This window comes from Bos grunniens, chromosome 4 (assembly GCF_055505025.1).
Source record: "Bos grunniens cultivar Pamir isolate PY7600 chromosome 4, Bosgru_T2T1.0, whole genome shotgun sequence".
NCBI lineage: Eukaryota > Metazoa > Chordata > Mammalia > Artiodactyla > Bovidae > Bos > Bos grunniens.
Window position 1 is genome coordinate 5348723 of NC_141168.1, and position 27133 is coordinate 5375855.

The window sequence follows — 27133 nt, forward strand, 5'->3', positions numbered from 1 at the left end:
TCGATTAAGTCACAGAGTGGCACACGGAACCAGGCAGGGAATGAGGTCACAGAAGGACGGACCATGAGTTGGGAGGCTCTGGGGCAGGCGGCCGTCAGGCCTGTTGTCCAGCAGAGAAAGGACACCGGTGCTCGCGGCCCCGGAGTTTCTTTTAAACTTTCAAGACAACAGATGAGGACAGAGAAGAGAAAACCAAAGGAAAACACCCACTCTCTTCAGATTCTGGGTGATGCTGTGGCTCCTGTTTGGTTGGTTGGGGGTTTGTTTGTTTGTTTGTTTGTTTTGAGAAGGAAATAGTTTTGTTTACTTTTTGTGCAGTACTCTGTAACCCTAACCACCTCAGTTACCTGTGTGCCCAGGCCTCTTCGGCTACCTTATCCTCATCAGGTTCCTTAAGGTGTCTGCTGGCCTGTTTGTCTTTCAAGCTGCAGGAGTGAGAACCTGCCCAGCATAGGACAAGTCTTCCCAGTGACAGTGACTGACCTGGCAAAGGCAGGTCAAGACAAGGGAGGGCAAGAGGCCAACAGCCTGCAGACTAATAGACATGGTCGCAGAGGAGTGAGAGTGAACGGGAAGGCGGGAAAGCAGAGCGAGCGAGACTGGGCCTGCCACCCTCCCCCTCTGCCCTTAGAATCTGAGCTCCCTTCTTCCGGCCTCCCTCTCTTCCTTCTCCTGCTCCTTCCTTTCTGCAAGTGGCACCTCCTGGAGTAATGATTGCTTCTTTTTTAGTCTGTGTAACAAGTATTTACGAGCATCCAGCTCATAGTTCAGTGTACTGGGGACACAAAGATGGCAGGCATGTGAGACCGGTGCGGCAAAGAGACTGGTGCCACATGGGTACAGCTTCCTTAGGTGTTGGGGCGCTAGCTGGCGGTGATGAACCTAGCTGTTAAGATTAGGGAAAGACCTGTGACATCCGGGAACCTAAAAAGAAATGACAGAAATGAACTTATTCACAAAACAGAAACAGAGTCACAGACGTAAAGAAGGAATTCATGGTTACCAGCTGGGAAGGATGAAGGGGAGGGATCGTTAAGGAGTTTGGTATACACACTGCTTGTAAAATGGATCACCTGCAAGGTCCTACTGTACAGCACAGGGAACTCTGCTCAGTGTTACGTGGCAGCCTGGATGGGAGGGGAGTTTGGAGGAGAATGGGTACGTCTGGCTGAGTCCCTTGGCTGTCCGCCTGAAACTATAGCAATATCAGCTATACTCTGATATAAAATAATTAAAAAAAAATTAGGGAAAGAGAGAAAAGCCATTTTTCATTTGGAAAAACTGTTTTTACTTCAATTAATGGCGAATGAAAAAGGAAAACTTCTAAAAACTAGAACTCTGAAACTGATTATTACCAGGCAGGATTGGTGATAGTTTGGTGAGTGTTGTTTTAATATTTCCACAGACAAATGGATAGTAATAAAGAAAAGGAAAAGGATGTCACATGAACGTTAAATACAATTAAAGCTAAAAAAGATAAATTTGGAGAAAAATTTTTCTTTGAAAAGCAACTTGATTCCTTTTGTAAAAATAATAGCCATTCATCACACAACTATAAGGAAAAACAACAAAGAAAGTAAACCTTATTTGGAATCCCAGCCCAGAGACAGTATTTGTTTATATTTTGATGAACATTATTACATTATGCGCATATGTATATACTGATTGTTGTGGATTTACACAGTTTTACATAAGTGGGTTCAGTTCAGTTCAGTCGCTCAGTCGTGTCCAACTCTGTGCGACCCCATAGACGGCAGCCTACCAGGCTCCTCCGTCCTTGGGATTTTCCAGGCAAGAGTACTGGAGTGGGGTGCCATTGCCTTCTCCAACATAAGTGGGTTACATGATACATATTGTATATGCTTTACTGTAATAATTTTCCCCTTGATATTATCTTGGATGAGAAGTCTTTCTTAGGACATACTATGTTCTCAGAAGACCGTGGGCAACTATTTTACCTTTTTAGATTTAAGAGACTCCATTAGAAAAGGTGTGATCCTCCACGCCCCGTTTCTGAAAGCCAGTAGCGCTGAGAAGAGTGTTACGTATCGAATGCTGGTTATAGGGGGCAAAGATGACTTGCTTGTTTCCTTATAGCGAAGTAAAATGTAAAGACCAACAAAATGTAGCAAAGTATCGGTGTATACTTGTATACCTTGATATAAATAGTTTCTTTTTTAAAGTTAAATACTCCTGTAAGGGATCATCCTGGAGAAATATCAATAACCTCAAATATGCAGATGACACCACCCTTATGGCAGAAAGTGAAGAGGAACTAAAAAGCCTCTTGATGAAAGTGAAAGAGGAGAGTGAAAAAGTTGGCTTAAAGCTCAACATTCGGAAAACGAAGATCATGGCATCCGGTCTCATCACTTCATGGGAAATAGATGGGGAAACAGTGGAAACAGTGTCAGACTTTATTTTTTGGGGCTCCAAAATCACGGTAGATGGTGATTTCAGCCATGAAATTAAAAGATGCTTACTCCTTGGAAGGAAAGTTATGACCAACCTAGATAGCAAACTAAAAAGCAGAGACATTACTTTGCCGACAAAGGTCCGTCTAGTCAAGGCTATGGTTTTTCCAGTGGTCACATATGGATGTGAGAGTTGGACTGTGAAGAAAGCTGAGCGCTGAAGAATTTATGCTTTTGAACTGTGGTGTTGGAGAAGACTCTTGAGAGTCCCTTGGACTGCAAGGAGATCCAACCAGTCCATTCTGAAGGAGATCAGTCCTGGGTGTTCTTTGGAAGGAATGATGCTAAAGCTGAAACTCCAGTACTTTGGCCACCTCATGAAGAGAGTTGACTCATTGGAAAAGACTGATGCTGGGAGGGATTGGGGGCAGGAGGAAAAGGGGATGACAGAGGATGAGATGGCTGGATGGCATCACTGACTCGATGGACGTGAGCTTGAGTGAATTCTGGGAGGTGGTGACGGACAGGGAGCCTGGCGTGCTGCGATTCATGGGGTCGCAAAGAGTTGGACACGACTGAACGACTGAACTGAACTGAACTGAAGGGATCATCTTAGCTGTATTTCTTAAAAGTAACATTTTCCCATTTATTTTACTTATTCAGCAACTCTCTTGGGCCTCTGCTGAGTCATAGGGGTAGATGGTGAATAAGGCAGACATGAGGGGTCGTCTCCTGTGGACTTAGGCTGGGAAGCAGACAGCTAAGGGGGCCATTCATTACCAGCTAGGAGAGCTGTGATGAGGAGAGCACAGGTATTGTAGAAGCATCGAGGGGAACTGCAACCTTCATTATGGGGAGAATGGTGGTCAGGGTGAGGTGAAGTCTAAAGAGAGCTGAAGGGCTGTTCAGGTGGCTCAGCGATAAAGAATCTGCCTGCTGATGCAGGAGACGTGGGTTTGATCCCTGGGTCAGGAAGATCCCCTGGAGGAGGAAATGGCAACCCGCTCCAGTATTCTTGTCTAGGAAATCCCAGGGACAGAGGAGCCTGGCGGGCAAGCTACAGTCCCGCAAAAGAGTTGCAAAAGAGTCAGACTAAAACAACAACAACAGAAAGCTGAAGGGGGGAAAAAAGAAGTGGGAATTGGCCAAGGGCTGGCGGGGTGGGAGGGGCTGGGACAGCCTGGTGAGGTTTGGAGCCCACCAAAAATAGTCCTGAAGACTGGAGTTCATGGTGTGGCGCATGAAAGGAAGAACAGCACTTTGGCTGGAGGGTGGCAGGGACTCTCGAGGGCCTAGTGAGCCATGCTGAGGAATTTAGAATTCAACTTGAAGGCTGATGCGGGGCTGTAAGTTCCATGTCCATATTTATTTTTGGTTGTGCTGGGTCTTTGTTGCTTCACGGGCTTTTCTCTAGTTGGGGCGATCGAGGGCTACTCTTTCTTGCAGTGCCTGGGCTTCTCCTTGGTGTGGCCTCTCATTGCGGAGCACAGGCTCTAGGGCACGTGGACTTAAGTAGTTGTAGCACGAGAGCTCAGTAGCTGTGGTGCATGGGCTTAGCTGTTCTACCGCATGTGTGATCTTTTCAGACCAGGGATCGAACCTGTGTCTCCTGTGTTGGCAGGTGGATTCTTAACCACTGAGCCACCAAGGAAGCTCTGAACTGAAATTTTTTGATGTACTTCTACACAGATCAAACCAACCACGGAACTACTGAATCTCAACTCTGTTACTATGTGGACACCATCGTTGTTAAATTCACTTTGATTTTATTTATTTGGATAAGTTGATTCCATGTAAAATAATGTAAACAACTTTTGTGTGCATCAAGAAGAGCTTGCATGCAGTTGACTCATATACAAATTTCTAACAATATACACCGTGATCTGCTAAGATGGGTAGGCATCAATATAGGCTGTTTGGTGGTTATACTGCGTTGAATATTCCCACCCCACCCCTGCCCTCCAGCATTCACATTCTCTCCCAAAACCTCAGCATGTGACCTCATTTGGAAGTAGGATTGTTGTGGATGTAATTATTAATAGAGATGAGGTCATACTGGTGGAGGGTAGACCATTAATCTAATATCCCTTACAAGAAGAGAATACACACACACAGGGGAGCACCACTCGGGAGGACACAGACACTCAGGGAAGATGCCACGTGATGATGGAGGCAGGTAGGAGAAGTGCATCCGCAAGCTGAGGGAAGCCAAGGACTGCTCGTCACATCCACGTCCCCCCGACACTGAGAGGGACGTGGAACTGATGCTTCCCAGAGCCCACCAGGAAGAACCAGCCCTGCCGACACCTTGGTTTTGGACTTCTAGCTACTGGGACTGTGAGAGAAAACATTTCTGTTGTTTTAAGCTGCCTATTTGTGGCCGCTTTTTGCAGTAGCCATAGCAAGCTAATAACAGTAGTCTGCATCAAGGAACCTAAGAAGGTGTGTGTGTGTGTACACTGGACGGGCCTGTCTGCTGCCTTCTCCCATCCCTGCCCTTCCCCCACATCCCCAGATGCGTTTCTTTTAAAACTATGGTCTTGTACACAGTAAATATTTAATCTATTTATGTGTTTTCCCATGTTTATTTTTCAGTTGCCTGCCACCCTTTTTGTGGTTGTCTTGTTCAGTAGTGCCAGGTTTAAAGTATAGAACCCTAGAGGGCAAGATGCATATCTCTGTAAAATGAGCTCTGCTGCTGCTGCTGCTGCTAAGTCGCTTCAGTCGTGTCCGACTCTGTGCGACCCCATGGATGGCAGCCCACCAGGCTCCCCCGTCCCTGGGATTCTCCAGGCAAGAACACTGGAGTGGGTTGCCATTTCCTTCAAAATGAGCTCTAGACCATCTCAAACTCTGATACACAAGTTATTTCTGAAGGTGATTATTCTGTTTATTTCCTTCTCAGTTTCTTCCCTTAATTTTTCCACCACACAGTTACATGTACACAGGTACATTATTGAAATAACTTATGTAATACAATATGAATTTTTAAATTTAAAAATGCACTATGGACTAAATATGAACTCATAGTGGCTGAAATTCTTTTAAAAACATTTTTCCCCCCCACTGAAAAATAAAGGACCAAAAAAGACAGCAATTACTGCAACTTTTAAAAGTGCAACTTTAATAGTAAAAATATGAACAGAAATTTTATAAGATCTAGAATTTACATTTTAGTGGTCTTTTTACACAATCATAAAAGTTTGGTTCCTAAAACCTTGAGGAATTTAAGACTATGGGAATACAAAAAGAGAGGGATACCATTTAGTAGTGAACTTATGGGAAAGCCTCATAAATACTTTTATGTTCACTGAAACAAAGAGATAAAGACTGCTCTGTAAAGAAAGACATATCAATGACATTTTATAGGCCTACAATTAGTAAGAAAGTCTACTACTGTACCATGAATTTTTATTTGGTCATTTGTATGTTAGACTCTTTGAGAATCTCCTTTGCTTATAGGAGTTTCATGAGATGTTGCTTTTTCTTTTTTGAAGATAACAACCCTCACTCCCCATCCACATTTTGAACACCTACTATATATTTGTGATTAGACTACATCTGCTCTGGAAGACTGATACAAAGAAATACAAGTGCAAGTCCAACCCTGTAGAGTTCCTTGCTGTTAACACGGTTGCATACCTACCCTGTTTTCAAGGTGCCTACTTAACGTGTACTTACGTAGAGCTCCTTGCTGTTAACACGGTTGCATGCCTACCGTGTTTTCAACGTGCCTATTTAACGTGTACTTATGTAGAGCTCATTGCTGTTAACATGGTTGCACGCCTACCGTGTTTTCAAGCTGCCTACTTAACATGTGTACTTATTACAAAGAGACATTCTTTTTTTTGCATTTGGTCCTCCCAGGTGCTTGCTGACTTTCTGATTTTATAATTTTGAGGAACCCACCTTAGCTACCTGCCTCCTGGATTTTTGCCATTGTGGTCTCAAAGCTGTGTAATTTGGATGACAGAGACAGAAACAACTTTGAAAGACCTTTATTTATGTCGAATAAGTATTCCTTGAATACTTCCTCTGCATCCCGGGTTATGTTTTGCCTGCTCTGCCCTCAATAAGTTCAAGCTGATGAGCCTCCCATCAGTCCTGTTAAAACAGCTCCCAGCCACCTGTCTGCTCACAGCAGCCAAAAGAATGGAAATTTAACATCGGGTTTACCTTCATCATCTGTCTTTCTAGAAGCACAGCCTCTATTTCTACCCTTCCATTTATCCTGCCCACTTTTCTCTTCCCAGTCCCTAGGTGTTTCCTTTTAAAACTGTCTCCAGCAGGAGTGACTTGCAGTTTGCACATTTCTGACCCTTAATTTCTCCAAAGAGCTGACAAGTATACTGAAGTAAGTTGCCCTGATGTAGAATTTTGTGCATATGAAACACACAGTTGGAAATGACTCTTCTCAATGCAGTACTTAACGAAGATAAACATTTGGATCGATAATCCAATTTTTGAAAGTATGTTTGCAATGTACAGAAAATGAAAAAGCGTGAGTAATAATAAGCATTAAATATATAACTTCTTACATTTATCATTAGTTATGTATATGTTGTATTTCAATAGACAAAGTCAGACACTTAAAGTTTGTATTTACCAAGCCAGCATCTCCTCAGTCTCAAATTGTAAATTTATTAAACGTGGAAAAGCCAGCACGAACCAAACCCTGAAGGAATTCAAATTCTTACTGTAATCCTCATTTCAAAAAACTATGCTTTAGTCAGAACAGGCTCTGGAAATCAAACTGTATTTGCCTAAATAAGAAAACACAATTGAAAGTTTATATTCTGGCTACTGGGGAGGAAGTGAAGGCAAACGACAAAGCAGGAAAAACGGCGTATTATTCTTACCTTACACTAGAACTGTGTTGTGAAAACTGATGAAAATCCTGAGAATGCCTTGGGTGTCCGGCCTAGAGCGTGTGCCTGGAAAATGAGAGTTTGTCCCTGTGCTTTCGCAAACGGTTGGTTGCTAGTTCTTAGTATTTTGTCCCCATTCAAATCTACGATCTTTCCACTCCGCTAGTGAACGGGAAGGCAGGCTCACAAGAACACATTGTCCCAGGGTTGATCCCTGTTGGAATAAGCAGCCCAGGATCCCACCCACATCTGTAACTCTCCTTTCTGAGTAAGTGTCCATTTCAGGTTTCTGACCCTCAGCCCCGTTTTTCTTTCATCCTTTTCACGTATTTTAAGAGACAGCTTACAACTCCTTCGATTTTTGTCCCCGCATCGCATCTCACCCAACGTTCAAATCGAGTTGTAGGTGTGTGTGTGTGTGTTTTTGTTTTTTTTTTTTACTGGTTTATTATGTCTTTCAGCCTTTTTATTCCTCAGAATGCCATCTTTTTGTCTGACAGCTCTATAAACCCTTTCAGGATCATTTTGAAAACGACGTGGCAATAACGAAAGTACCCCTGGAATAGGATTAGAACGAAGTTGCACTCCATTTCTTTCTCTCCACAGACGCGCATTAAAAAAACGAAAGAACGCTGAACGTGCGCCCGGCGCAGTCCCTCCGGGCCGGTCCCCTAGCGCCCCGCCGAGGGTGGGGCGGGGTGGGGTGGGGCGGGGGCGCCGAAGGGGGAGCCCGGGCCGGCCGCGCGCCGGGGCGCGACCATCTCGCACCCACCCGCCCTCCCGTCCGCGGCTGTGTGGGGGGGTGGGGGCGCCGAGCGCCTCCGGAGCGGGGACGCGGCCCTGCCCCCGTCCTCGCCCTGCCTCCGCGCGCTCCCCGGGACCCCGATCCCGGACTCCCTCCTCCGCAGTTTGGCGTTCTCCCGGGGCCGGGGCCGGAGCCGGAGCCGCGGCGCAGCCGGGGCCGCCGCGTCAGAGGAGGAGGGAGCGGGGGCGGGGGAGGGGCGGTGAGGTCAGCGGCGGCGGCGCGTCCGCGGGCGGCGCATGCGCGGAGCGAGCCCCCCCGTGAGTGGCAGCGGCGGCGGCGGCGCGCGGGGGGCGGCGGGGTGGGGGAAGGGGAGGGGGCGGGGGCGTCGCGGCGGCCGTGTGTGGGCGAGACCGGCGGCGAGTTTGAGAGGGCTGAGGTGCGGGGGCGCTCGGGGCAGACCCGGCGGCGGCCCTCGCGCGACGGCCCCGGTCGAGTGTGTGTGTGTGTCTGTGTGTGCGTGTATGTGTGTGGTACACGCACACCCGCAAAACTTCCTCCTTCCCAGCCCCGGAGGGCGGGCGCGGGCGCTGAGGGGCCGGCGCTCTCGCGCAGCCCGGAACCCACAACAACAACTGGAGCAGCTGTCAAAACTTCGCCGCCGCCGCCGCCCCGCCCGACGCGGCTCGCGCAGGGGAGGGGCAGCCGGCGGGGGGCGCGACCCCCGCCCGCGGGGCCGCAGCTCCCAGAACCGCGGCCCCTTTCTCCTCCCCGCCGCGGGCGGCCTGGGGGAGGGGCGCGGGCGGAGACCCCCGGGGCCGGCCGCCCCCCGCCCCCGCCCCTACCCCTCAGGAGCCCCGCCCCGCCCGGCGCCGCCCGCGCCCGCTCCCGCAACGCCCGGCGCCCGCCCGCCGGCCCCGCCCGCGCTCCCCGGCCCGGCCCGGCCCGGCCCGGCCCCTCCCTCCCTCCCTCCCGCCGCCCCGCCCGCCGCCCCCCGCCCGGCCCCTGCGCGCCGAGGTGCGCGCGCCCGCGCGTATGTGTGTGAGTGCGTGTCCTGCTCGCTCCATGTTGCCGCCTCTCCCGGTACCTGCTGCTGCTGCTGCTGCTGCTCCCGGGGCTGCGGGAAATGCGAGAGGCTGAGCCGGGGAGGAGGAACCCGAGCAGCAGCGGCGGCGGCGGCGGCGGCGGCGGGAGGAGCCCCCCAGGAGGAGGACCGGGATCCATGTGTCTTTCCTGGTGACTAGGATGTCGTCGGAGGAGGACAAGAGCGCGGAGCAGCCGCAGCCGCCGCCACCACCCCCCGAGGAGCCCGGAGCCCCGGCCCCGAGCCCCGCAGCCGCAGACAAAAGACCTCGGGGCCGGCCTCGCAAAGATGGCGCTTCCCCTTTCCAGAGAGCCAGAAAGAAGTAAGTTGAGTGTGAGGGAGCCAGGCCGGGAGCCAGCGGCGGCGGCGGCGGCGGCGGCCGGCCCGGAGCTGTCACCGGCGCGCCCCGGGCCCCGCCGCCCCCGCGCGCCCCCGGCCGCCCCCGCGGGGTGGGGGTGGGGGTGGGGCCCCGCCGGCCGCGCGGCTCCGGGCCCCGGGGGCGCCCGCCCGCCCCGCGCGCCCGCCCCGCGCCCCGCGCGCCGGCGCCCGGCCTCCCGCGGGCGCCCCGCACCGCCCTCCGCGGCCGGGCCCCCGACGGCCCGCGCCGCCGCCACACTTTACTTTTTTTTTAGTTTGGGCCCCGGCGCCGCGGTTTCTGGGGCTTCTGTGTTTGGAGAAATTTCTCGTAGCCGCCGCTGGGCCTCGCCGGCTCGTTGGCTATCCCAGCCCGAGGCGCAGCTGGAGAGTCGCGGGGCCGGCTTCGCGTTCGGCACCCCCCGGGCGCTCGCCGAGCTGTCAAAACGCCGGGGCCAGGTGGTCCCCCGGGCCTGCCGGCGGGCGGCGAGCAGCGGCCGGAGCCGGGCTGCTTTTGTCAGCCGGCCGCAGCTTTAACTTTCCTCGCCTCCCCACCCCCGCCAGCCTCGGGCTCCGGGGCTTCACCGGCGCGTCGGGAAGTCTCACGGCCGCTCCCCTCCCCCGCCCGGCCCGCACCGCCCGGCCCGAGCCGCTCAAACTCCGTGTGGTGGCCGCGCGGGGACCGCGAGCGCCAAGTTTTTGGAAATGTCGCTCCCAACCGCCGGCCGAGCGTGGGGAGCACGTTGGTGCAGCTCCGGACGGATGGAAACCGCGACCGAACTCGCCTCGAGGAGCCGCCTCCGAGCCGTGAGCGGGGCCGGAGCGGCTCTTGGGTGCTTCGGAGCCGGCACCCCAGGGCTGGGCAGCGCCGGTTTTCAGTTGTTAGAAATGCCTTTTTGCAGCATGGTTCTCGGACAACTTTGCCGGTGGAATCCAGAAAGCCATTTCGTACCGGGGAGTCGCCGAGCGCTTATGGCTCTCGAGGGTGCCGAGCAGGTCCGTGGCCGCCCTCGGAGTTGTGGAATGGATTGGGTGCTTACTCATTTCATTATATGGTCGTCTCCTGCTAGTGCGAGGGTGCAGCGGACGCAGCGGAGAGCAGCTCACTTACGGATTCTCTGGGTTTTTGTTCTAGTTTGGCTTTTTTTTTTCTTCGGATGGGGTGCATTCATTTAGCAATAGCATTGTTAACGTTTGGTGATACATAGTAAAAATAGGAGTGTGAGCCCAGGCAGAGAACAGGGTTGTGGGAGCCCCATGAAGCCCTGGACTGGGTATGTGCTCCTTCTTGCTTCGCTGTCCTTGTACTGTGAAAGCGATTCAGGGCCTTCGATTTGCCTCCATATTTTATGGCCAGCTCTTACCTAGCTGTGACAAATCGCGAGGGAAACAAGTACAGGATGTATACAGTATTGCATTTGCTCCTTTGTGATACAAAGTTGGGGGTTACTGTATCACTCGCATTGTAGTGTCTGATACAAAATGCCATTGTTATTCCTGTATTAACAAATCTGGAGAAGGAAGGTGCAGGTTTAAGTAATTTTAAACTTCTTTGCCACTTTTTTGGTATCCTTTAAAGCAACACATAGGAAGCCACAGTAGGGATTTAACTTCATTACTTCCCATTTTCACTATTTCATTCTTTGTGAACATTAATTTTGGATTATTATATGTTCTAGGCTTGTTTTTAAATTTTTACCCTAGAAAGAGTAGACCTCTCAGTATTGTTCTCACCTACGCATGCAAGTGTGTGTGTGTATGTGTACGTGTACACTTCCCCTGAAATTGCAATGAGCTCATTTGTATTAGTGCAGCTCCTGAGTGCACCGGGAGAAAGGTTGGTTTAGGGTATTGCCACTTTTATTATTTTAATTTTTATCGCTTATATTATGAAGGAGAAGGTAGCCCTCTGAGAGATTAAAACTTTTCTATAGAATGACAGTAATACATCAATATAAAAATCTCAACACTTTGGAAGATGTTTAGAACAATTCTAAATTTTGAGAGTTTTCTTTTTTAGATTTGGAAGCTGGAACTGTAGTCCTTACAGGTAATTAAGTCTAGTGGTAACTTGGATGGCTTCAAACTTTTTAGTGAATTCTTTAAAATTAGGTGTGTCTTTTGAAGAAGGAAATAGACTTTCCAGTTGTTTTGGAAATATGTAAATAGAAGCTAGTATCTGAAATGGGAGGCAAGGAGAGGGGTTTTCAATTGTGTAAATCCATACTGTACTAAGATACATGCAGAAAAGACCATGTAGTTAGCTGGGTAGTGCAGACCCTGAAAGTGAAACCGATGTGTAACAAATGTAAATTAGGTTTGTAAATGTTAAAATTATGTGGAATTGCAAATAATTACCTCAGAAATGAAAATTAGTGTGTTTGTGGAATGCAGTGGAGATAAACGTGTTTAAATTGTCAGTGATATTTAGATGATCAGTAAGTGGGTTGTTTTACCCTAGAGAAGATGCCTTATGGCAGTATTTTTTAAAAGTAGGTTGGTGTATTTGTTTTGGTTTAAAAGAAAAAGCTAGCTATGGACTAATAAATACACATTGTTTTGAGTTTAAATTTTTAAATATTTAATAATTAGGTAAGTATTTCTTGTTTCATAGTGTTAGATCATTTTTATGTTTTAATCACATTTGAAAAGCGTATGCGGTTACTGATTTTACAGTAACTATTGTTATTTTAAAATTATGTATACAGGACTACCCTAGTGGTCCAGTGGGTAAGACTCCAAGCTTCCAGGGCAGGGGCCCAGGTTCGATCCCAGGCCAAGGAACTAGATCCCACATGCCAGAACTAAGAGTTTGCACGTTGCAACTAAATCCCAATGCAGCTAAATAAATTAAAAATACATATATGTTTACAACCTAAAATCAAGAAATTTGAACTGAAGCTATTAATCTTAGAGGCAGAGTTTGAAAAGTGGGTATGAAAATAGGGAAATACTAAGTAGAACGGTCAGGTTTGCACATGTCTAAAAGTTCTTTTGCGCAGTAAGGACTGTCTGTCACTTGGTCCTTATCAGAGGTGCAGGTCTTCCCATTGGTGCGGAAGCTCCTGCTGTTGGGCAGGCACTACCAGTGCATGGAGTTATTTTTGTTAAGGTTAAGGAAACTCTTCCTGAAGCTTCGGTTGGTTCTTTTCTTCCTGAGAATATATATTCGCATTACTCTGTTGGAAAGCCAAGGAAGCATTCCACCCTGTTTCTTACCAAGTCAGTAAAGTTGATGTTCAGCGTGGGGGTGGGTATGGGGATGGCACAGAAGCAGCATGTGGCGGGGATAGGATTTCTGAGGCTCTATCCTTGACCTTTTCTGAATAAACTTCTTTTACCCTGAACCAGGTTTCTTTTCAGAGGTCAGTTAGTGTTATTAGAAAGTCACCTTGAGCATTATTGTAGAAAAAAGGGAGGCAGAACCAGCGATGTCTTCCAAGGGACCAGCAAACATGGCGGCGCTGCCGGGGACTGTTGCTGCCCTGTGTTTGTAAGCACATTTCCCTGCCCCTCAGAGTTCTCATTTCTGTGGCTGTGAACTTGAAATCAGCAGAACGAAAACAAACAGAAAACTGCGTTGCGTTATAACATATGCAGTTTCATAAAACAGCAGTTTATAGTTAAGGGGTACCACTGTTGTCTGTGCTTTTTGAGATGATGCAAATTTGTAACTTTTATGATAGTTACTCTTTTTCTTACTTTTCACGAACTTAGATATGTGGGAATTTTCAGTAGTTACTGGTCTCTAGCACTTAATGGGCACTGAGATGCTTTAATTTACCTGAAGAGCTGATCCTGGAATGACAGCCTCTCTCATCTCTGAGGTGGGCTCATTAGCTTGCTCTCGCCCTGCTGTTGGTCGTCTTCATGGAATCTCTCGTCTTTCAGAATGCATTTTTAGTCTAAAATACAAATTATATTTGATACAATATGATTATTAATATGTAAACTTGGTCAACATGGATTTCCAGGTAAATTTAAAAGTATTAAAACAATTTGCTTTCTCATTTTACAGATAGGGGTTTAGTACATTTTCTTATTGTCAGTTAATTCTGCCATGCCAGATCTGTGGTCACTTTGCAGGGTGACAAGACACACTCCTCTAACCTCTCCTTCTCCTTCACCTTTTTGTGAAACTGCATATTATTTATTCCCCAGCCCAGAGTCAGATTCCCTCTGGGCAGAGAGTGATTGTCCAACCTTGTATTCTTGAGGCATTTGTGGTTATGACTGAGGGGCTTCAATGAAACGTCACTGACCTTCCAAAATGGAAACAGTCAGTTTTTAGTTATAGAGAACTTCAGATGCTCTCACCTGGTGAGGGGGTACATGAAACCCTTGACAGCATTCGACATAGTTCATCTGTGAGACATTTGGACTGAACACAATTTTTAGCTGATACAGAATAAACTTTCTAAACTCTGTGTGTGTCCCTCCCATCCTCCCTCCCTCTCTTTTATAAAAAAAAAAAATAGTTTTGGCCCGTCTTTAAATTTCAACAAGCAGATTAATCCCTTCCTCCTTTATTTTAACATTTTCTGTATCATGTTTGTGCTGCAGTGTTTATTTTCAGAACTTCTTGGCAGTGTAAGTTCAAAAGTTGTGGAGTGAAATAGGGATAATTTTTTTTTTTTCTTCTCTTTGGTGATGGCCTGCATATAAATGTATACTTGTGGCTAGTGTGAATATTCAGTAGAAAGATTAATCTTGAATTTGTAATTGGCAGTGTCAGTCTCCCCATTTGCAGAATTTAGAGGACTTAAGAACACAGGTTAAGAGAAGGAGGAATGACACAGCTCTTTTTGCACTTTCTCTAGAAAAAGCATCATGTAAAAGACAGGAAAATTGTTTGACTTTGCTTCTGCTATTAATTTAGTAATAGCAGTAACTATGATGCACAAATGTGGCAACTGTTTAAGTCTGAGAAATGCTTTTCTGTAACTTTTAAAATCTTTCATGTGACACCTTATTCAGAGAGCATGTAAGTGCCAAATGTATGCTGGGAGGGACAGTCAAATCTGGAAGAAGGTTTACTGTGGCCCAAAGGGTCCCCAGAAATGTGGAGGAAGCAGAGCATGAATTATACCTTGAAGAGTCAATAACATTTAGCTAAATTGAGTGAGAAGAAAGTTGAGAGGGTGTTCCGGGGCAGCAGAGTGAATAAAATTATTGAGGGAAGTGTAAAAGGTGCTTTCTTGGTGGGGTGTGACTGGAACAGAGGCTTAATGTGGGGTTTGGGGCCAACCTGTGATGGTCCTTGAATGCAGGGCTAACGAGTTTGGGCTTTATAGTCCAGGCATTATAAACTTTACAGGGACCAAGTAGGTAATTTAAATGAGTTGCATGCAGTTTGTAAGCTCCAGAATGACAGCTGACATTTTTGAGGCCTTAAGTTGGGGAGAAAATGGTGAGTAAAAACAGTCTGAAGAGTCCTAGGGGTCTTTGTACCTTGCTTAGGAGACGCTGAGAGACAGTTCTGGCTGATGGCTGCCACCTGAGACTGTGAGATGTTGCTAGATACTCTGGTTTTTCAACAAAGGCTGAAAACTTGGATCTTCATGCGAAATCTCTTGACTTCTAAGTATTTTCAATTAAGATCTAAAATGCTATTTGTAGCTATACCTTGTGGGCTAGGTTTAATCTGTAGACCACCAGTGGACAAGTTTTTCACCTCTGCGATATGCCTGGACTATTTTATTTTTAAATTGAAAGTTTTAAAAGTAGATGTCTACAGTCTGCCTGAGGACAAGAATGGCTATTATTCTGTATTCTGCGCCCATCTTGCAGTTGAATGTAGCCACTCTGATGCTTGATGATGTCTGGCATAGATGTCTACAAGACAGAAATGTCTAGAGTGTCGGAGGATTTGGGAGTAGGTTTAGATTAGGATGTGTGTGTATTCACTTGTGTCCGACTCTTTGTGACCCATGGACTGTAGCCTGCCAAACTCCTCTGTCCATGGGGTTTTCCAGGCAAGACTACTGGAGTGGGTAGCTATTTTCTCCTTCAGGGGATCTTCCCGACCCAGGGATCGACCCTCGTCTCCTGCATTGGCAGGCGATTCTTTACCACTGAGCCACCTGGGAATCAATCCCTAGTGTGATTTACTTGAGGTCACTGAGACTATGGAGAATGCGTGGAAAATAGTAAAAGGCTTAGAATGCTTCCTTACCCTTAGGAGATGGGGGGAAAAGGTCAAGAAAGCCTATAAAGGTGAGGAATGAGATGAGAATATATTCACAGTAGAAATGGGCCAGTATACACATGCAGACATGCTCATGACAGCAGAGGAAGGTAGAAGGCTAGTAGACGAGAGTCGGCAAGAACAAAGCACCCATCCGTGGACTGCCACGCAGTTCTGATTTTAAACCGTTTTTCTTTTAAATTGAAGTATGGTTAATTTACCGTGGTGCAGTTTCAGGTGTACAGCAGAGTGCTTTAGTTGTGTCTGTGTGTATGCTTTTTTAGATTCTTTTGTTATAGGCTGTTAAAATACTGAGTATAGTTCTAGATCCTTGCTGTTTACTTATACATTGTTATGTATATGTTACATAACAGTAATTGTTTTTTATTTTGTACATAGTAGTATGTATATTGTATCCCAAACCTCTCATTTGTCACCCCCCCGTTCCCTTTGGTAACCATAAATTTGTTTTCTATGTCTGTGAGTCTATTTCTGTTTTTTAAAAAAGTTCATTTATATTACTTTTTTTAGATTCCACATTTAAGTGTTATCACGATATCTCTGGCTTACTTGACTTGGTATGATCATCTGTATGTCCGTCCATGTTACTGCAGATGGCTTTATTTTGTTGCTTTTTATGGCTGAGTAGTGGTCCACTGTGTATATGCCACATCTTTGTTATCCACTCATTTATTGCATATTTAGGTTGCTTCCATGCTTTGCTTAGTGTAAACAGTGCTGCTGTGAACACTGGGGTGCATGTGTCTTTCCAAGTTAGTTTCCTCCAGATATATGTCCCAGAGTGGGATTGCGGGATCATATATCGTATAGTTTTTGTCAGGACAGAGAGTGGGTACCAAGATGGGAGTATATCTGGGATACATTTGTTGACTTGAGGAAAACTTTTCTCAAGAGTTGCAAAGCAGTAAGTTTATTACAAACTCTGTTTTGTACAAAGAATACAAACACCAACTGTGTGTGTATTTCCTGTACAGAAAATGATTTGGAAGGCTATGTAGTGAATATTAATACATATACTTGCATATGTACATCTGTGCAATATTTAAAAAGCCAATAAATTTAAAATCATAGTCTCTTTTTAGAAATGAGAAAAGTACGTTCTTGGGATATTACTGATTCTAGAACTAAGATCACCTGAATTCAAATCCAGGTTCTGCTACTTGTTAACTATTTGTCGTTAGGAAGTAACTTTTCTGTGCCTTTGTTGCCTCATTTGCAAAGTGATCTTCCTACCACATCTAGTTTAGGATTATTGTGAGTTTATATATGTGTAGAATTCAGACCGTGTCTGGCACACAGGAAATGCTAGCCTGAGGTGGTATTATAAGAATTTGCTATTAGTGTTAACGGCTGCTGTCATCAGTGATCATCAGGTGTTACTGTGACATCATTGATTATTATGGGCTGACATGTGATGAGGTACCAGACTCACTCCAAAACCACCACGGCGTCAAAAATAAGGTAGTGGTTATGTCGGGGGAGGCGGGCGATAAAGAGTGCCCTCCTACACAGCTCTCCCTGATAAAGAGAAAGTACAGAAACTTAATCGGTAGAAATCTCTATAGAATGTTTTTTATTATGAATAACACATGAAAAACAACCAGAACAACTTCCTAGAAGCTATGTGTATATAAAAATATATACATAGTAATGTTATTACAAAATCATTAGAAAAACTTTTTTATTACGCTAACTTGTGAATGTTGTCATAGTGGTCTTTTTATTTTACATCTCTGCTGACCATGGTTTTATTAGTATGTCTCCCTAAATGAGATGAATTACTAGGTGGTTTTAAAATGATTTCTTATGTCTTTTTAGACTGAATCACTTTTAATCTTTACACCTCAGTGTATGTAACCTGTTTACATTAGTAACAATATAGTTGATTGTCACTGGTGAAGTTTGTGTGGTTTGGTTCTTAAGTGTTCTAGTGGAGCCTAGCAAAAAAATCTTGTTTGATTTCCTCATCTTTGGGGATCCTAATGACATGCACACGTGTTTGGAGTAAGTACCCGGTTGCATGTGAAATAGCAATATGAAACATATGAAAGAATAACCATATTTTTTTTACCTTAGAACTCTCATCAGTGAATTGTTCTACTAGGGTCGAAGCATTTGCTTAGTTACGGCCGAGTTTTTCTCCTGTTAAGACTTACGTACTTGAAGAGTTGTAACTCGGTCTCCTAGCTGAGTTCAGCCCCTCATCATCTTGCTTGTTGAATCCAGCTTCAAAACTGACTCTCCTGAGATGAGCAGAGGAACCAGTCAGCTAAGCCCCGCCCAGACTGCAAAATTACAAATAAATAAAATGGTTGTTGTTTTAATTTGTTAGACTTTATGGTGGTTTGTTACATAGCAGTATAAGATGGAAGCAGATGACTTTGTGGAGTCAGAGACTGAAGAATAAAAAAATACTTGAGATACAAATGATAAAAATTATTGTTTTCCAGCTTTTACTGAGATACTTTAAAAAACTTATTAAAATTTATTTTTAATTGGAGGGTAATTGCTTTGAAATTTTTATTGGTTTCTGCTGTACAACCATCTTGAGTTGGTTATAACTGAGATAGTTAAGTGAGGTTGCTGTCTACCTTCTGCTCCTCATTTCACTAGGGTGTTTTGAGGTAGAGATGGATTTTTATTATTGGGGAATTTAAATGGTGTTTAAAAATACAGTTGTCACAGTATAGATTGGAATAGAGAGAAATACTAACTTTCTCTGTATGCGAATGCAGAATATTTGGAGTGTGCTGGGGTAACGAACAACCCCAGTTCTTAGTGTATTCAGGCAGCAGAGGTTTATTTCTTGCCAAGGCCACACATTGATCATGGGCTGGCTTGGGAGCTTTCCTCTACAGCATCTCCAGCCAGGTGTGGGTAGACAGGATCTCTGCCTTTCGTAATTGCCACGACAGAAGAAGAACGCAGCAGGGTGTGCTGACACTCAGAGACTCTCCAGAAGGGGCACGTGTTGGACCCAGAAAGTCACATGGTAGCATCTAACTTCAAGGGGGTAAGGAAATGAAATCCCGTCATATTTCTGGAGAGGGAACTGGAAATACTTGGTGAAGAGCCCTGGTAAATACCACACACAGTAACATTTAACTTAGTCTGAAATTCCTTTTCTTTTTAACTGCACTGAGAGGCATGCAGGATCTTAGTTCCCCAAAGGGGTCGAATCTTGCAGTGGAAGCTTGGAGTCCTACCTACTGGACTGCCAGGGACTCCCCCCAAAATTCAGATTTGACCTTGGAGTATGTTATGTTACCTATCATTGAATCTGACCGTCTAGTGGACTGTTGTATTACAGCATATTGAGGGGTGTGTTTAATAGTACTATAAATATAAAAAACATTCTGTAGAGATAGAAATAAAATAGGAAGCATGGGGCTTGGGCTCTTGATTCTTTTTTCCTTTACTGTACTTCATGCTTTCTGCCTTTCTCCCACCCGCATGACGGTGTGTTACTTGCTCTGTCGTGTCTGACTCTTGGTGACCCCATGGACCGAAGCCTGCCAGGCTCCTCTGTCCATGAGATTTCCCCAGACAAGAATACTGGAGTGGGTTGCCATTCCCTTCTCCAGGAGATCTTCCCAACCCAGGGATCGAACCTAGGTCTCCTGCATTGCAGACGGATTCTTTGCCGTTTGGGCCACCAGGGAAGCCTACATGACAGAAGAGAAGGAATCAAGTAGTAAAACCGCTGTATAACGTTAGTGAGGTTATAGGTGAATTAGAATCTTTTCCTCTCAAAGTAAGTTTTTAAAGCATGCATGTTATTTTCAGCCAGGGTTCCCTTGTCTGTGTGGTTTCTGTTATTCACCCAAGGAAGATGTTACTGAGCACCTGCTGTGCGCTGGAGGGACCAACACACGATGGGTCCCTGCCCTCATTTCGTTCTGCCAGCTGGAATGCAGGATGACAGATGCTGCAGTGGAACATTGCGTGTAGTGCTGCGAAGCTTCGAGAAGGAAGAACTTTAAGGCAGGGGCCTGAAAAAAGACATCTTCTGAGTTGATTCTTTTTTTTTTTTTTTTTGCTTTTATTTGCATTTATTTTTTGCGGCATTTATTCCCGGGCCATAAGTTTTTGTTTCTTCAGTTTCTTCTGGGATATCTTTTTCTTCTGTGCAACCTCCTCTTCTGGTTTAGGAACAATCTGTTCTTTTTCAGTAAGGATCATCTCAATGTGGCATGGAGAGCTCATGTAGGGGTTGATCCGACCATGAGCTCTGTAAGTCCTGCGCCGCATCTTGGGGGCTTTGTTCACTTGGATGTGCTCAATGACCAGAGAATCTACATCTAAGCCCTTAAGTTCAGCATTACTCTCTGCATTTTTGAGCATGTGTAGTAAAAATTCAGCACTCTTTTTGGGCCACCGACCCTGCGTCCAGCCCCACTGTTTAGCCTGTGCACACCTACCAACTCCACCGTTGTAACGACGGAATGGCACACATTGCTTCTTTAAAGTGACATCCTTCAGATACTTGGTGGCTTTTCGGATATGCATACCCTTTATGGCCTGGGCAGTTTCACGAGTGTTCTTAAAATGAACACGAAGATTTGAACCTCTTGATTTGCATGATTTTGTGGGGTTTTCTGGGTCAAGTGAATAGCGCACCATTTTTAGGGGTCACCGCGAGACACTGGCCCTCAGGAGTCGGCACCGACCAGAGCCGGCCTCTAACCTCGTCACCCCCATTCTCGCCCACTGCGGCCTCTAGAGGCCCGATAGAAGAGGGGCGCCGAGCCGAGGGCTCCGACACGTCCCCCGGCACAGGACTGCTCCACCACGGAGGAATCAGTAGCCGCGAGAGTCCTCCTTCTGAGGGTCTCGAAATTGGCGCCGAGAGTGCCAGGATGGCAGGGATTACCGGAGGATCCTGAGTTGATTCTTGAAGAACAGAAACAAACTTGAGTGAAGAGAACAGGCAGGTGAGGAGCGGTTACTCAGTGGTTGCTCCGGGTTAGGCGCTCCTGGTGTCACCAGAGAAGTTATCTCCTTTGGAACTTAAAAGTTACATCAGTGGAATCATTCGTTCCAGTTTTACAAATGAATGAGCTAAATTGCAGGAAGATCACACAGTTGATAAGTCACTGAGTCAGGATTTAAATCCAGGTTTGTCTGCCTCTGGTTTTTGCTGTTTAAGAAACTCCAGTTCAACTTTCACCTATAAGGTGAATAAAGTCTAAGTTTCTAAGGTGTACAACATGATTTCTATAATTGATAACACTGTGTTATATAATTGAAATTTGCCAAGAGAGTAGAAGGGAAATAATGTCTGTCGCAAACATATATATAATGTGAGGTAATGGATGTGTTAACTAATGGATGGGAGGAATCCTTTCACAGTGGATATGTATATCAAATCATCAATGATATCTTATAATTTTATTTGTCAATTATAGCTCCAAGAAAGCTGGAAAAAAATGCTTACCAAAGAAAGAAAAGGAAACTGCAGCCCATTTTGTGAGTAAATGAGGAAGGGAAACTAAATTGGGAAGTTTGACTTTTTACCATAGGCAACAGGGTGCCATTGACAGTGGCTACGGGAGAAAAGCCTTGTGTCTTTGTTAGAAAACTAGCCTTGCCAGTAACACAGTTGGGAAAGATGGTATGGAAGAAGTATAGATTCCCCATTTGTGCTGTTATACAAGGACCCAAATGAGAACCCAAAGTGATTTACCATACTGTTTTTTTTTCTCTTCGAGTTTGGCTAAGGTATCATTGACATACAGCCTTGTATAATTTTAAGGTGTGCATAGCAGAGTAATTTGACTTAACGTACATCATGAAATGATTGCTGCAATAAGTTGAGTGAACATTCATCTTATGCAGATAAAAAAGGCAGAAGATTTTTTCGTCGTCATCGATGAGAACATGTAGGATTTTTTTTCAGTACTTCTGTATCCAACATACAGGAGTGTGGTATTAATCATGTTTTCACTTCCGTTCGCTGTGCAGCAGCTCTTTGTGGCCCCATAGACTGTAGCCCCCCTGACCCCCCTGTCCCTTGGTTTTCCCTGGCAACAATACCGCAGTGGATTGTCGTTTCCTCCTCCAGGGGAGCTTCCAGATTCAGGGATCAAACCTGCATCTCCTGCATTGACAGGTGGATTCTTTACCGCTGAGCCACGAGGGAAGCCCCATTACATCCTTAGTACTTAAGTATTTTGAGTGGAGGGTAGTACCTTTGGACTACCTTCCTCCAGTTCCCCTCCCCCAGCCCCCACCACTGATAACCACAAATGTAATCTCTTTTTCTTTGAGTTTGTCTATTTGTTTTTGAGGTATAATTGACCTTCCATACTATTTTCCATTGAGAAATAGTACTTGCCTAGCTTCCATTTTCAGATTATCCAGCCTCAGAACTAGAAAGAGCCTCAAAATCATCTATTCTAGTATCTTCAACGTGTGTATTAAAAGTTAAAGTGCCATCAGAAAACTTTGACATCTGCATTGTTCTTTTCATTTTTTTTTTTTTTGTTCTTTTCATTTTTAAAAAGTTTGTTTATTTGGCTGTGTCGGGTCTTACTGGTGGCATACAGGGTCTTTGTTGCAGCAAGTGGTACCTTGTGTTGAGGCCACGGACTCTACTTGTGACTCAGGCCCCGTAGTGCGGCTCTTGGGTTCCAGAGCACGCAGGCTTCAGTGGTTATATATGGTATGAGGTAAGGTCTAAGTTAGTTATTTTGCATGTGAAAGTACAATTATTTTGAGACAGTTTGTTGAAAAGAATATCCTTTCTTTATTGAGTTGTCATGGCACCTTTGTTGAAAATCACTTGATTATAAATGTATGGGTTTATTTCTGCTGTACTGCAGGCAGATTCTTTACCATGAACCATCAGGGAAGCCTGGATTCTATTCTGTTCCCTTGATCTTTTTGCTAATCGTTATGCCACTCCAGTACTCTTGCCTGGAATATCCCATGGGCGGAGGAGCCTGGTAGGCTGCAGTCCATGGGGTCGATAAGAGTCCGACATGACTGAGCGACTTCACTTTCACTTTTCACTTTCATTCATTGGAGAAGGAAATGGCAACCCACTCCAGTGTTCTTGCCTGGAGAATCCCAGGGATGGGGGAGCCTGGTGGGCTGCCGTCTATGGGGTCGCAGAGTTGGACACGACTGAAGTGACTTAGCCATAGCCGTATGCCAATGGTATACTATCTTCATTACTCTAGATTTATTGTAAGTTTTAAAATCAGGTACTATAATTCCTCCCAGTGTTCTTCTTTTCCCAAAATTATTTTGCCTGTTATAGGTCCTCTGCATTTCCATGTAAATTTTAGGGTCAGTTTGCCAATTTTGACCAAAAAAAGTCTGTTGGGATTTTGACAAGGATTATAATCAATCTGTAGATTAGTTTAGAGAGAATTTATTCCTTCCCCAGTACATGAAATCACGTGTCCCTTCATTTTGGTCATCTTTAATTTCTTTCAGGCCTTCCCAGGTGACTCTGTGGTCTGCAATGCGGAAGACCTGGGTTTGATCCCTGGGTTGGGAAGATCCCCTGGAGAAGGAAATGGCAACCCACTCCAGGATTATTGCCTGGGAAATCCCTTGGACAGAGGAGCCTGGTGGGCTACAGTCCATGGGGTCAAAAAGAATTGGACATGACTTGGTGACTAAACAACAGCAATTTCTTTCAGCGGTATTCTATAATTTTCAGTGTGCAGATCTTGTGCTTTTTTTGTTTGTTTAAATTTATTCCTAAGTATTTAATTCAAGGCTGTTATAAAAGGAATTTTTTGAATTTTATTTACAGATTATTGCTAGGAATACATTTTTTAAAAGCTAGGCTGACTTTATTTAGGGAGGACTCTGCAGTGGTGAGCTTTGCGGTAGGAGAGATTGGGCTCAACTCCTGAAGCATCATTTACGTCTGTGTGTATGTCGTGTATTTTGTTGTCTTGCTGCGTTTAATTAGTTTCAGTGTGTTTTGGTAGGTTCTTCAGAATGTTCTACATTCTAACAGGTATCTTTTAACTGATCAGATGCTTACCTTAAAAATCCCAGACCAAGTTTTTATCCTGGCCAAAATGTCTTTCAAGTTCCTCTTCCAACACTTGTGGTACTTAAGGTCTTTCTTGACTTGGGTGATCTGTCTGTGTAACTGGCAGCCTAGCAGAGATATGTCTTTTGACAACAAAATCATTTTTCTTGCTGACTAAGGTGGGGCTTAAACAGAAAGACCCAGTAGCTAGAAGTAGGAAGTGTGCACACAAGCAAACAGCCATATTTCATTTTGAGGAGGTGTACGGTTTTTGAACAGAGCTACAGCGTAACTTTCGGTAGATGACTTCTTGGTGCTTTAGTTGTTTCATCTGCTAAAGGGGATAATGCCAACTTCACTGGGTTGTAAGGATTTAAATAATAAACTAATGTGTGTGGTGTTTGATATACCAATCACTTTTAATGTTGGTAAATTTTATTAGCATTAAATAGGTAGAGATTAAACAAGGATTAAGAAAGGAAAACAGCTTAACTGATCTGAGTTCATCAGAGTGTGGGTGCAATTAAATCTTGGGTGGTTCTTAATTTGTTTTGGGGACTTCCCAGGTAGATCAGTGGTAAAGAACCTGCCTACCATTGCAGGAGACACAGGAGATGTGGGTTCAGTCCTTGGGTTGGGAAAATCTGCTGGAGAAGGAAATGGCAGCCTATTCCAGTGTTCTTGTCTGGGAAATCCAATGGATAGAGGAGCCTAGCGGGCTGCAGTCCATGGGGTGGCAAAGAGTTGGACACAATTTAGCAACCAAACAACAACAATCTTACTTTGGGTTACAGATTCCTTTGGGTATATCTTTACTTTCCACAGAAGGATGCATTCATGAATGTAGGTATATACGTTTTATAGAATTTAAGGAGGAGAGTTCAGGACCCCCTGAAGCTTATTTGAAACCTTTTTGGGGCTCATAGCCTCCAGAGTAAGAGCCTCTCCTCTGCAGAGCACGGGCTCAGTAGTTGTAGCACAGGGGCTGAGTTGTTCTGCGGCATGTGGGATCCTCCTGGATCAGGGATCGAACTTGAGTCTCCTGCATTGGCAGGCAGATTCTTTGCCAGTGAGCCACCAGGGAGTCTGAGATGGAGGTTCTTCCTCACAGATGATTTTTGGAAGGGAATAGTTCAGGAAGTAAACACAGCATTAGTGCTTTTTTCTTAGGGGAAGTCACTTGATGTTGACATTCAAGGGAAGGTTCTCTTACAAGTATTCAGATTTCAGGGGACTGTGGGTAATGTGCATTCCAGAGCGTATACCCTGATCGTACCCCGGGAAGCATGTTGAAATACACGTGAGTGGAAGTGAGGTTATTACAGGCATAGCCTTAAACTGCCCCAACTTATTTTAAGTGGATTTCCACAAGCTTCAGTACTTCAGATGTAACTAATAAGAAAGCGCTCATGACAAGCCTTACGTTAATACTGGGGTGGAGAACTGCTGTGGGGTTCCGGAGTTCTGCAGGTTAGCCAGGACACAGCGGAGGGAGGTGACGGATCCCGCTGTGAGCTGGCTGAAGGTGGAGCCTCTGGTTTTTCAAAGTTATATCCCCAGTAAACAGTGCAGAGTTTTGGGTAGTCTTATGTTTATGTTTTTGTTGTTTTTTAAAGAGTGATGAAGGTTGGTAATAAACCAGTAAACCAAGCTATAGCTCTTTATCCCTCAGTAACAGATTTTTATCAGAGATTATTCTCTTTCTGTTAATGGCTTCATTTCTCTTTGTCTTTATCAAACAGCCCATTTACTGGCCTCTGAGTGGCTCTTTACTCTTCCAGTTAACCCTTCTTTTTGAACCACTGTATCTTTTATTTTATCCTTCTTGAGGCAGGGAGAAATCCCTCTAGAAGCGGCTGGGCTGTGGAAGCTCTGCAGTGGTGCAGTGTTGGTGACAAGTGTCCTGAGAGTCTTGATACCATGCTTGACACAGTGCTGCCATTGGAAACTGATGCTGGATAAAGAACTTAACAGTCATGTCCCGGTCTGTTTGTTTGCTTTTTAATCTGCTTCCTTCTGGCTGTGCCGCGTCTCTGTTGCGGATGGGCTTGTCTCTGGTCGTGGCGAGCAGGGCTGCTGTCTGGTTGAGGGGCACAGGCGCTTATTGCAGTGTCTTCTCTAGCTGTGCAGTGCAGGGTCTAAGTGCTCAGTGGTACTCAGGCTTCAGTCGTCACAGCTGTGGACTCAGTAGCTGCTGCTCCCGCGCTTAGCTGCTCTGAGGCATGTGTGATCTTCCCAGACCAGGGATGGAACCCGGCCTCCTGCATCGGCAGGCAGGTTCTTGACCACTGAGCCGCCAGGAAAGCCCCATTTCAAGTTTTAAAGAAGGGTTTTTAGGCTGTCTTTATTGCCAAAATTTCATGTTGGATGTGTGTTTATGAGATCTCATTATAGTTCTTAATGCTGATATTTTTGAATCCTAATACAGAGTTCATACTAATTTAAAAAAATATTTTTTATTGGCTGCGCTGGGTCTTCATTGCTGTGTGCAAGCTTTTTCAGCCGCAGTGAGTGGGAGCTGCTCTCTGGTTGGGATGGGAGGTCTTCCCATTGAGGTGGCTTCTCTTGTTGCAGAGCACAGACTCTAGGGTGCATTGCAGGGTGTCCCCTGTGTGGTGGGGTGGATTCGTAATCACTGGACCGTCAAGGAAACCCCTGTGGTAACTTTTACCTACCTGTATTATTAAGAGGCGGCTGTCAAAGTAGGCCTTTTCTTTGGAATAAAGGGCATTGTGGTAATAGTGTGATAGGTTGGAATTAACTTGAGCTTTGCTTAAAATAGAATTTGTTTAGTTTAAAATTAGCATGATGGGGATTATATTATGATATATGTAATTCTTTTCTAAAATTTTTTGAAGTCTTAACTAGGTTATCTTCTTACTTACCAAAACATGTAGAAACATTGTCTTTTTTAGTTTGAGCTTGAATTTCTTCTGCTGTCATTATATAAATTATGAATTTCTAATTGTAGAACTCTGTTATTTCTTAAATTTTGTCATTTAAATTTTAAGTGTGGAATAGGGAGAAAGTATGGAGTACATGGAGAAAAAGAAAAGTTCACTCCTTTTCGTACCACTCTAACATAGACACTAATTTTGATGTTTTCTTTCCAAGTTTTTTCAAATGCATATTTTGTTTTCATTGTATTAATCACTGTATACATAGGATTTTGTAGCTTACTTTCCTCCTTAACATGTAAAAGAAAATTTTCATGTTGTCAATCTTTATAACCTTTTTTTGAAAGGTGCTTAATTTTCCATTGAGTAGACTTCCCTGGTGGCTCAGATGGTAAAGAATCTGCTTCCAATGCAGGAGATGTGGGTTTCATCCCTGGATTGGGAAGATCCCCTTGAGTAGGAATTAGCAACCCATTTCTGTATTCTTGCCTGAAAAATTCCATGGACAGAGGAGCCTGGTGGGCTGCAGTCTATGGGGTCACTAAGAGTCCAGCACGACAGAGCGACTTC

At 45.1% G+C, this 27133-nt stretch overlaps 1 protein-coding gene across 48 annotated transcripts in view; it reads left to right on the forward strand.

Annotated features, from left to right (window-relative positions):
• Nucleotides 1–8271: 8271 nt before the first annotated feature.
• KMT2C (lysine methyltransferase 2C) overlaps nucleotides 8272–27133 on the forward strand; it is a 261212-nt gene continuing 242350 nt past the window's right edge. For 34 of the 48 annotated variants that reach the window (XR_015161892.1, XM_086394758.1, XM_086394753.1 and 31 more), the window contains exon 1: nucleotides 9270–9430. Coding sequence is in view for 42 of the 48 variants with exons in the window: in XM_086394758.1 (XP_086250884.1) it covers nucleotides 9270–9430 (161 nt within the window). In the remaining 6 variants the exon portion in view is untranslated. Of the gene's footprint in view, nucleotides 8345–8380; nucleotides 8464–9268; nucleotides 9431–27133 lie in introns of those variants that run through there. The other 14 variants (XM_086394788.1, XM_086394790.1, XM_086394789.1 and 11 more) reach the window with 5 other exon arrangements.